The sequence below is a fragment of the Rousettus aegyptiacus genome, unplaced genomic scaffold (genome assembly GCF_014176215.1).
Source record: "Rousettus aegyptiacus isolate mRouAeg1 unplaced genomic scaffold, mRouAeg1.p scaffold_m13_p_5, whole genome shotgun sequence".
NCBI lineage: Eukaryota > Metazoa > Chordata > Mammalia > Chiroptera > Pteropodidae > Rousettus > Rousettus aegyptiacus.
In genome coordinates this window covers 86,531,007-86,543,526 of record NW_023416308.1, presented here as the reverse complement: position 1 = coordinate 86,543,526, position 12,520 = coordinate 86,531,007, and the positions used below count along the sequence as shown (strand labels likewise).

At 32.7% G+C, this 12,520-nt stretch overlaps 1 protein-coding gene across 4 annotated transcripts in view; it reads right to left on the bottom strand.

Moving 5' to 3' along the window:
• PDE3B (phosphodiesterase 3B) overlaps positions 1-12,520 on the bottom strand; it is a 133,282-nt gene that overhangs the window by 42,891 nt on the left and 77,871 nt on the right. For all 4 annotated transcript variants that reach the window (XM_016162078.2, XM_016162087.2, XM_016162105.2 and 1 more), the window contains exons 2-4: positions 11,627-11,677; positions 3,722-3,970; positions 1,692-1,834 (exon numbers count right to left, since the gene is read on the bottom strand). In XM_016162078.2, coding sequence (XP_016017564.2) covers positions 1,692-1,834; positions 3,722-3,970; positions 11,627-11,677 — 443 coding nt within the window. The remainder of the gene's footprint in view (positions 1-1,691; positions 1,835-3,721; positions 3,971-11,626; positions 11,678-12,520) is intronic.

Genomic DNA, 12,520 nt, shown 5'->3' with positions numbered 1-12,520 from the left:
TTGCCATACATATCCATATGGCATTCACATACGGCTTTTTTTTAAATTAAAATTAAATTGAATTAAAGTTCCTTAGTCATACTAGTAATCAACAGCCACATTGTAGCTAGGGGCTACCATACTGAACAGTATAGATATAAAATATTCTCATTATCACAACAATTTCTATTAGACAGCATGAATCTAGAGATTTGAATTTCAAAAGGATAATGGTTTAAATGATTCATATGTTCCCATCCTATGTTCAAAATACACTTAGAAATTGATTACGAATAAGCTCTAGCTTCTGCACACTACTTGTATCCTTATTTCTTTAAAGTAGATGTTACATAATACCTCCTTGATTTCCCAAATTTCTAAATTTTTTATGAGGGGTATGGTTTAGTTTTAATGAGAGTTAAGTAAATATATCACATCTGCCTACATATACCTTTATAGTCACACTTCTCAGAGTTAAAAATTACTCTTCTTTGGACCCTACTTCTATTTAAATATCAACCAGGATAAAAATGACCTTAAATCAATGTATCAAATATTTCTTTAATTGCAAATGTATTGCTGTTATATCAATGTGATAGGATTTTAAAAAATCATTTTCATCAGTTTCTTAAACCCAATAATATTCCCAAGATGATGTTTCCACAGTTTAGAAAAATCTGTCATATTTTAAGTTCCTAATATCTTTCACTTCCCCATGTCCAGCTTCCATAAAAAAAATAAATTGACTATCATGCTTAGAATCTGGGTAAGCTTTGGACCGAAGCTCATTTTCCTGTACTGTACTCTTCATACGTCAATCCATTCCTGTTTTATAAGGAATCCATCTATTTAAATGTATTACAGAAGATTCAAATCACAAAATAATCTTGAAAATTATAATTATCTGATTATATTCCATCTGTAAATGTTAACATAAATTTTAACAGATAAATAGCTATGGTCCAATCCTGCCCCCTAGTGATTTAAATGTGTAACTACACAACTCAAGCGAAACAAAGTACATACAGCGCATGCTCTAATAATAACAGAGTGGTTTAACAGGAAATATACACTAATTTTAATTTTATTAATGTAGTTAGATAATCGACTAAATAGAAGCTTATAACTCACACAAGATATCACTCTCTTTCCTGGCTTTTAAAAGACAAAGTAGTAAATCTTTTGTTATCAGGATAGGTAAATGGGTATATTTACATTCAAAAGATTTTGGCTCCTACATTTTCCCAGTGTCCTTTTATGTAGTACTTGATGCTTTTCATAGATAACTAACATCTGAGATGAAACCTGATAATGTGTTCCTCCTTTCACAAGTCAGCGACTCTGTTGATTACCTTAGATATTATGCACGGGGCTGGTGACTGCTCCCATAATGGTCACTTTTACCGGTTTAAAAGCTTTCCCAGTACTCTGTCCTCAATTGGTCCTGGCTTCTTTAAACTGCCTCCCTGATGTATGTCCTCAGGCCCAGCATGCTTTGTACTCAACATAGCTCAGTTTTGGGGAAACATATGTTAGCTTCTTTTTAAGAATCAGTTTCTCTATTATGCCATATTGCTAGCCAGCCATCCTAAAATATTTCATCTAAAATATTTCAACTGCTCCTTTCTGCTTTTAGAACTATTTCAAACTGTATCCAAATGAAGTTGAATGTCTCAGATTCAGGTTTCTTTAAAATGCTCTGGGGATTTTACCTTGAAATGCCAAATTCTTGGTGAGGCCTTCTGCCACTGTTGCGTTCCCACCTTGACAAAGAATGTTCAAGAGGTGGCAGACTTGAAGTTCCTGAGCTCCTCCTCAGCTGTGGAGTTGGTAAACTGCTCCTACTGTTCAGCCCCTATTAAAGAATTTAACAATGGTTAAAGTTGTCACCCTTTAATATGCTGTATATGTATTAAAGATGGCATGTAAAAATATTGTACAAGGTATATTTTTAACATGTATAGGAGAGAGAAACAGAACATTTTATTCTGGAAATATGTCAATTTTACTCCAAATTCCACATACTATACTGTTGTTCTACTTAATCTTTCTCCTACTAAAAAATGATTTCTGAACTCCTTATGTTATTAACATAATCCTTTCTGGCTATAATTTAGGTCCATATAATTAATCGTTCTTGGTTCTTAACACATATATAAGACATTTATATCATCTGTTCAAATTCCCATTCCTTACTAATTATTTTTTTCATAAATGTTGTCGTTCTTTTCTAAAGTAACACTAGGTTTCTTCTTTTCCAAAGCAGAGAAAAATTAGGTATGAAATTTGAATAAGTTTAAAGAACACTAAGAAATAGGGGTTACTTCCTGGTCTTAGATGACTTCTATCAGTAGATTTCAGTACTAGAAATAAGCCAGATTAACTAGAATGTTCAGGAAATGAGGCGTTCAGGCATCCTGTTGAATGTTATTCTTCAAAATGTTTCTAAAATGTACTAGTATACTTTTCCACACAGTAAATGAAACATAGTGACGATACTATCAATATGATTTAATGATTAAGATTTTTAAGAATTACTATTTTAAAAAATTATTCTAAACCTCCAATGTCAATGGAAAATACAAAGAAAAAGCAATATGTCAAGTGAAAACTAACTCGAGTGTATTAGTTATTTTATTGATGAATTTTTTGCTTTCCCTTTTTGATGCTTATGATTAACCTCTTTCTTATAGGTAGAGACCTAAAAAAAAAATGCCATATAACTAAGTATCATTGTTAATTGTGTTTTGACTAATGCCAGTGCTACTCTAATTACTTTTCAAAAATAAAAGTATCACATAACTACCTATGATCTAGATCTGTGATCAATAATTAGCAAATTTTTGCCCTAATCAGGCACATTTAATTTATCAACATTTCTATAACCTAATGCTGAGAACAAAATCAAATTAACTGATGATCAAAATCCCTCCAAAAAGTATATTTAACTTTTTCTAAGTTCTATATACACTATTATGAGTGAACAAAATGAATTGATTTGAATTTTATTGTCTCTTGATTAGTTTTTCTACTTGTAGAATAAAGAAATTAAACTAAAATAATCTCCAAAACGTTTCTAAAGATTTATGATTTTAGCAATCGGTAAAGATATTGATAGTCAAATAAATAAAATAATTAAAAGCACTCCGGACAACCATAATGTATGCCTACTTAGAACATTATTATTTCTAAAGGAAATCCTATTCTGAAGCAGTAATATTTAAAAAGAAATTAATCCTATATCTAATGATGGAAAAAGCAGTGCCTATTGGCCTATAGCAATCTCTAGAGAGTAAAGAGGGGAAAAAAAAATAAAGAATTTTTAAAAATGTGAAAATCAATTTAAAATACATAATGAAAATTATAATGATCATTTCTTCTTGGTTCAACAAGAACAATTCCTGGATTGTAAAAAAACAAAATAACTGACATGATTTAACTACTGGTTTGTTGTACAGCCTAGAATTAAATTTGCTTGTTGTTCACTACTTCTTAAAAACAAAGACAACAATAAATGGTTGTTAATGATAAATAGTTATAGCTGCTAATTACAGCAACGTTCCTTAGGGTAAAAAGTGAATATTTGATTCAAATGATCTGAGATTATAACAACCTCTAAGGCCCCAAGCAGCTCAAATTCCTTGAAAAAGAAATTCTAGTTTATTCAAGATTTAAAAGAGCAGTTTAAATTTGAAAATATCAAATTGCGTTAAATAGGGCTGGCTGATGACTGTATTTTGACCTTGAGAAGTTTTCGATCTCCTTTCTCAGCTGGGTCTTCTACTTCAGAGCAGGGGTAAAATCCAGGAAACGGTGTGAGAGGATTAATCTTTGGCCTACAGGAACCTGAGAAAGCACCCATCAAGCTACTGATACTCCGCAGGGAAGAAACCACTTGTGGTGGAAGGGTGGGATCATTCAGAAGATCTGACACCATATTGCGAGCCTCATTTAGCACTGAAAGATCAACTCCACTTCCACCTCCGGAATTCTAAAAAAGGGAAAAAAAAGTAAAATGAGATTTGTTAGAAAATTCAACATTTAAGAAAAACTTACCTTATTTTAAACCAAGGTTTTTCTAACAATAAGTAATTTAATCCAATTAAATACTGTCATTTATTTGGATATGACAAGTGATATAACCATATGGTTCATTCTCACTTTTGATGAAGTATGTAGCAAATAGTGTGAATTTTAATTTTTTTCTATATTTTTCATTAGCTTATCTCATATTTAACAGTAATAACTGACTTTATAACTAGCATAAAACTTAATTTCCATTTTATTTCAAAGTTGATAGATAATTTGGACATTTTATTTATTGATTTCTTTTCCTTTTTGTTAAAAATATACAGCATTTCTTTCATTTACTTTACTCACTTAAGAGGCATCTAACATAGTGACAAGGCTTTGTTGCAAAGGTAGGGGTTTGAAATCTAGACTTTAACCTTAACTGTGTGACTTTGAGCAAGTCTTTTAACATCGGAACTTTTTAGTTTCTTGACTGTAAAATGGGGATAACACTAATCTACCTTATTAAGGGCTGATGTGAGAATGAAATCTGATAACACATGTAAAGGCACATAAAGCAATGTGTGGTGCATATATTTATTTATAGTACAATCAATACTAGGAGCTATAAATACAGACAAAATGATATCGGGGTTCAAAGGAAATAAATAGCTGTAACTTTGAACTGATTGATGGTTAACAAAAACATTACAGAAAAAATAGCATCGGGGCTGGGCCACCCAAAATGGGTAGGAAATATATTTTTAAATTTTTAAAATACTTTTTGAAAATACATACATATTATGTTCAATTGAATTACCCATAGAAATAAGTGCACAAAAATCAGTGAATTAAATGTTACCTTTGTTTTACTATACTTTGAACTTACATTTGTGTTTGGAATTCATGATTATTCAAAGTACTTAATGATTTCACCATGAAACTGTTTATCCTCAATAGACACATTTGAGAATTAAATCAACAACACGTTTTGGAATTAAAAAGTTATGAAAGATAGACCAATAAATAGCTAAATAAGTCTTTGCTCTTTGTGGAATTCTTTTTTCTTTTACTTGTGAAGTATTATTTTGTATTAGTTTTTATTTTTAAACATTCTCCATTATTGGGACATAGCCCAGCTATTTCTAGTCTTTATAAACAAATAATTAAGCATACTTCTGGCAAATAGCTTCCAATAATTTCAATTGCTGAGCCAAAGTAAATGAACATGTTAAAATTTGATCATTACTATAAAACTGCCCTTACATATATTGGTCAAATCTATACTTCATGAATTATATATAATAGTATCTATTTTTTTTCACCCAAATGAGAAATCTGCTGTTACTTGAGTTGGCGTTCCCCTAAAAGTAATGTGTCATTTCTCTCTGGCTGCTTTCAAGATATTTTCTTTTAGTTTTCAAAAGTTTAATTATGATATGTCTTGTAGCAGATTTTTTGAGGGGTTGATCCTATTCAATACTCGCTCAGCTTCTTGAATTTGTAAAATTACATCTTTTGCAAAATTTGGGAAGTTTTCAGCCATTATTTCTTCAAATACTCTTTTTAACCCACTCTTTTCCTCCCCTCCTCAGACATTAGTAATATGAATGTTGGATCTTTTATTACTGTTACTCAGGTTCCTATGGCTCTATTCATTTTGTTTCCATCTGTTTTTCCTGTGTTGTTTAAATTGGGTAAGTTCTATTGCTCTATCCTCAAGTTTACAGATACTACTCTCTGTAAACTCCATTCTACTACTTAGCCATTCAGCAAGTTTTCAATTTTTATTATTGTATTTTTCAGTTCTCTAATTTCCATTTCTCTTTTGTAACTAATATTTCTTTCCTGAGATGTTCTACTTTGTTAATTTGTTCCAATAACATTTGTAATTGTTTGTTAGAATATTTTTATGATGGCTGCTTTATACTTCATTGTCAGATAATTCCAAATGTGATTCATCTTGGTAAGTACTGGTTGTCTTTCCTCATTCAAGTTGTGATTTTGCTGGTTCTTGTTATGACAGGTGATTTTTTTATTTTATCATCAACATTTATGATAGAAGATTCTGGATACTATTTAAATCTTTTATATAAGGAGGTAGTCCTTTTGTTTAGATTTAACACCCAGGTTTTGGTCTACTTTTTCAGGCTGTCATTCTAATAACAATTTAATTTTCAGGGCATTCACAGTGATACTTCAGTTTGCTTGATTTTTTTCTAGTGCCACTGTGTTCCCAGTAGTCCCTACCGGTGACTCTGCTGGGGAGTTAGGGTGGGGGGAGAAGAGCAGCTTCTTTAGAATGGGCCACTTGGGACCCCAAGGTGGGAGAAGGGAGACTAGGCCACAGGGACAAAGAAAACTTTCTAGGTTAAAAACCTGTTGTGGTGGTACCCCTTATGCTGTCCCCCCCACCAGCTACCACCCAGTGTCAGTAACTGGGAAAGGGGTCTCCTGCCCATTAGGGAATGAGAATACAGTCATGCACATCATAATGACATTTCAAACCATAAAAACCTATGTATATGACAGTGATATACCATATATATAGCCTAGATGTGTATATACCATCTAGATTGGGTAAGTTCACTTGATTTTTGTACAACAAAATCACCTAATACATTTTTCAGAACATATCCCCATTCCTAAGTGGTGCATAACAGTACCTCCCTTGGCCACTTATTGTCAGTGAGGTTGCTGATCAACTCCTCCTTGCTGGAGCCACCAGACTCACTTGGTATTGTCAGCAGGACTCTCATTCACTATCAGGGCTTAAACAAGCTTACCTGCGTCACATTCTGTTCTTAAGTTGAGACTTAGGGCTTAGGTCACTTTTGTTGTTGGGCGGAGATTGTAAAAAACCCTGTCACTATTCTGTTCCTCCATTACTGGCATCCCTAGCTAGTCCACCCTCCTCTTTCCAATTTTCAGAATTCTCCTTCGGTTGCCTCATATATTGTTTCCAGAGTTATACTTAACAGAGGGAAGCAGGAAAAATTAAGTCTGATACATTAGAGCACATAAAACAACGTGTAATACATATAGGTAACATGCAATAAATATTACTATTATTGTTATGGAAAGTGATGAGATAAAGCTAGAGTTAAAATGGTATCGGTTCGAAGGAGATATAGATAACTAATCTGAATGGTTAACAAAAATTTTATGGAAGGGCTTGGCATTTGAGCTGAGCATTTGGTAGGATTTCATACATAAAGACTGAAGAAATGATATCTTACAATAAAACTAAACAAAAATGTACTTGGGAGCTCATTTTTCAAGAAATATGAGTAAAGGTACAAAAGTGATAAAATAGCAGTGTGCAGGGAACATACCATTATTAAAGTATAGGCTAATAAAAATAAGAGCAGTGGAAAATAAGGCTAGCGAGGCATGTTGGAACCAAATGTTTTATAACACTGGATTCCAGACTGAGGGATATGGGCAATGGAGAATTGTGGATTTCGAGCAGGTTAAAGAGAAAGAATTAAGCATGGAAAGACAAAAGGAAGTGATGGAGAGCATTGAAATTTTAGAGATAAGAAGGCAATGTTTAAGGTGTGGAAAAAGTCTATTCCAGGCAGAGACTAGCGAGTGTGAAAACCCAAAGACAGAAGCCAAGAGTTGGGCTTGTTTGAGAAATAACAAGGATGCCACTATAGCTGGAGCAGAGTAAATAACGGAGGGAGTCCTGGAAGGTGAGGTCAGAGAAGTGAGAGCAAAGTAAGGGACCATACTGTGTAAGGTCTGAGGTCCGCTATAAGAACTTCAGCTTTTATTTCAGGTGAGACGGGAGAGTAGTGAGCAAGAGAATGACATCATCTGACTTACGTTACATCAGATAAAACACTCTATTTGCTGTAACTTGAAAAGTTGAACTTAAAGTCCTATTTCCCACTGGCTTATATTTGGCAAATTTTTGTTTTTGTATAGAGAGCTCAGTAATTTAAGAAGAAGAAAAGGTGGCAGCTGTACATCACCTGCAAATGCTAAAATATTTACTATCTGGCCCTTCAAAGAAAAAAACTTGCTAAGTCCTGTGTTGTACTATAATTTCAGAGATGCTTCATTATTATTGAAATTCATTGTCATGTTTTATTAAGTGATACAAGGTACTACACGTGTTATTATTATAATCAACCCTCTGAGGGAAATGATATTATTCCTAATTTATAAAATGAGGAAATAGGTTCAGAGTGACTTAGGAGGCTTGCCTACTTTTTCATCTAGGAGGGACTTGTTTGTATCAGACCAACTCTTATGCCTAAAACAACTAGTCTACAAAAGCTAAAATAAAATACAAATCACATCCATTTCGAGGCATCAGAGCATGGTCAGGCAGCCAGGGTTTGAAAGAACAAGAGCCCAGAGTTAAGAGAAAAGACTGAAATTAATCCAAGATGGTGTGCTGTGCTACTTTTTCCCTCGGGGAGTATCCTGTTGATTTATAACTGGCCAGGGCGGAAAGGATGAGAAACAGAGCGGTTACGAGGCTAGGAAACCACACTGGAGCTTAGAGTTATCAAGTCAGGGAGAGCTTTAAAGGCTAAGCAAGTTTGAATTCAAGGCAGCTTTACCTGTGAAGGGACCTGCCAATTTGTAAACAGTGGCCAAGAGATGGAGAAGCCAAGCAAAAATCCTCAAAAAGATTTCTATTTTGAAAGTAAAACAGAGCTTTTAAGAGTCTCAATGCTGGAAAGGAAAAAAAAAAAAATGGTTTCCTAAAAAAACACCACTATCCAAACTGTTACAAGAGATAGAAAACCTGAAGAGACTTAAAACTATTAAGGAAACTGAATCTATAATTTAAAATTTGTTCATAAAAAGAGCTCCAAACTCAGATGGCTTCACCAGAGCATTCTTCCAAACATTAAAGAAAGGAATGATGCCCATCTTACCAAACTCCTCTAAACAGAAAAAGAAGTTAAATATCCCACCTTATTTTATGAAGCCAGTATAACCTTTACGCCAAAAACATTCCAAAGACATTACGAAAAACAGAAGTACTGGTTAACTCTCTCTGATAATATTTCGTTTTAGAATTTTGAATTCATGTTTATCAGAGAGTTGGCCCATAATTCTTGTTTTTATATTAACAAATAACATCCAGAGACATGTATTTTTAAAAGAAAATATATCTTGATCAAATTTGCTATATTCTGGGAGTGCACAGATGGTTTAACACAGACACAAACATTAAACAATATAATTCACATTAATAAATGAATAAATGGGGAAAAAATTCAGGGATCACCTCAATAAATGCAGAAAAGGCATATCATAAAAATTCTACACTGATACATCACTTAAAAAATGCCTTACTAAACTAGATTAGAATGACACTTTCTTCACCTGATAAAGGGTATATACAGAAAACAGTGATATTTTCATCAGAAAACATGAAAAGCCACAGACTGGGAATATATATATATATTTTTCCAACATCCGAAATTAATAAAGAGCTCCTACTGATTTCTAAGTAAAAGGTAGATAATTGGTAGAAAAATGTTCAGAAGAACGGACCAGAGGATATCTGGGTAGCCAGTTAACATATGAAAAGATCATCAACCTGATGAGTTATTGGTGAAATACAAATATTGAAACCACAATGAGATACTTTTCCAGAGCTACTAAAATGATTTAAAACAAACAATGTGAAGTACTGGCAAGGATGTGGAGCAGTTAAAACTCACACTGCTGATGGCTGGGTAAAAACTGATACAACTTCTTTAGAAAAATTATCTGATACTGTCTACTAAAATTGAACTTATGTGTGCATATCCTATGACCCAACAATCCACTCTAATATATATACCCAACAAAAGGCATCAAGAATGTTCCAGCAGCACTAACTACGATAGCCAAAAAACTGAAAATAAAACTAATGTCCAGCTACTGCAGAATGGATGAATAAACTGTAGTATATTCATTTAATGAAGTATTAAATAGAATAAAAATGAATGAATTAACGCTGTGTGCAGTAATATGAATTAATCTCACAGACACAATTTTTAAAGAAGCAAAAAATATATATATATATATATATATGATTTCATTTACATAAACATCAAAGACAGGAAAAACTAAGTTGTGATGACAGAAATCAGGAATAGCTGAATGACTAGGAGAAAAGTTGATGACTAGGAGAAAAGGGAGATTTGGGGTTCTGAATTCTTCATCTATAATAAGATGGTCACATGTATGTATTCACTTTGATAAAATTCATCAAGTTGTACACTTATCACTTGTGCACTTTTATATATGAATGCCATGTTTCTCTTTTCTTTTAAAAGACTTATTAGTAAGAGAAAGAGGAGAGTAGGAGCGGGGTGGGGGGAGGACACAGGTGTCTGCTGTCACATACCACCGGTGTGTCTGATTACAAGCCCACGCTCTGAACCATTCCTGCTTACTTATTTTTAGATTTTACCAGTAATTTTAGATACTCCAAAAACTAGGGATCTTGATTTCATCTGACTGAAATAAATATATTATTGTGTCACCAAAGCCCAGGGAATATTTTATTCTTAAGGGCTGTAGTGGTTATTCCATTTGTACAGTAAAAGCCAACAATTCAAAGGGATATTCGTTTTTCAAAAACTAGTGTTGGGACAATTAGAAAAAAACAAACAGTAACTCTAATAAATAGGGGTAACATTTTTGTAAACAAAAATGAGATTTAATATTTATGAATGTTTATATGTTAGTGTATAAACCATCAGGTTTCAAATCAGCATATTAAACAATTTTTGTAGAACAGAATAAACAAACACATTTCAATAAAATGAGAAAGTGGAAAAAGATTTGTAAAGGTATGCATCGAAAGTTAACATAATTAACATAGGTATTGCTTGATGTTTAGGAGTGATTTCTCTTTTTTCTCCTATACCTCTATTTTCAATTCTTCTGATATGAACATGTTACTTAAATGGTTTTTAAAAATCTTTAAAAAGTACATAATATATGATTCTATTGATATATAGTTCATAAATAAGCAAAACTAATTGCTTGAAGAAAGGAAGAGAGATTATCTTTGGGGATAAAAATAATACCAAGAATGGTGCATAAATGAGGCTTCTGGGATGCTGGTAATGTGTTATTTCTTGAGATGGGTTACTAGTTGTTACCTGGGATGTTTAGTTTATGAAAATCCATCGAGCTGTGCAGCACTTTTCTGTACACGTACAACTCAACAGGAAGTTTATCAAAACTAAGTACAGTGCTTTCGCTTCTCCCAATAAAACAGTTTACCTGTTGCCTTGCTTTTTCTCATACATGGCCTTTAATCTATTTTTTTTCTCTTGTGTGAATCAGTTGCCCACTATTGGGGCAGGGTCGGGGGGGGGGGGTGGGCAAGATCCCATCCTTAGTATGGAATTATTAGTTTATTGTGAGCCCAAATTATATTAGCAACATTTAAAATGAACTATATATATTGGGTCTCTTATCATATTCTTTTTCCCTTACAATTAAATGTTTTGTTTTTTTTTAATCTACCTAAATGAAAGTTCTGGTTATTTTCAGGTAAAAAAAAAAACAAAAAAAAAAAACCCTTTACATCATACAATCTTATGAATTAACTTTAATTTAAATGTCAAAAGTTTCATTACAGATATTAATGATATCACATAGTTACCTGATAATGAGGTTTATACCATTGCTTTAAGTCCCAATCCCAAAGAATCATCTGAAAAATAAAATAAAAATCACTTTGTTACAAAGCAGATACCTAAAATAACTTCAAGTTTGAAGGGAGGAGTTGGCAAGGTGAGAATAAAAATTATCTCTAGACAGAATATTTTATTAATTATTCAATCTGATTGAGAAATCAAAAGAAAAGCCAGAATAAAGTCATTAAAACGAGCTATATTAACCTTCAAAATATCTATTGCCACAAAAAGAAAAATATAAATCAAAAATCACATCCAGTCAACCAGAAATACCAAAAAAATTATAAATCATCAGACACTTTTCTTCCCTCCCCACCCTCTCCAAATGATCATTTATTATTTTAAACCAATGTCAATGGGTGGTGCTATTTCCTTACCAATAAAGTTCTTTTGTCAAAAGCAGTTTTAAAAGCTTGTTCTTGCAGTTAGATTAAGTAAAAGGGATATCACAAAACAAGCAACACAGAACTCTTTTGATATGCAGATAATTAGTGAAGATTTTCCTGTTTGTCTCTCCTTTATACACTGGTAACTTCTTAGTCCTGGACTAGTTTTTTCTTGCCCCTTTCTTCCTAGCAGGCTTTCTGGCTGCTTCCCCATCCAATAGTCACTATGCCCAAGGAGATAAAATTAGCTTTAATTTAGCAAGCTATAACTGCTACCTATCATTAATCTTAAATGTCTTTTAAGTTTACTTAGTTAATAAGTAGTTTTTTTGCCTAAATAACTGATACTTGCAGTTTTTCTCTATATGAACTCTAGTCTTGAATATAAGCCTAGTTAATTTGTAATATAATCACATAATTTCTACATACTGAACTATTGGTGTTGTTTCTTGTCCTTGATCTTAAGTTTCCTTG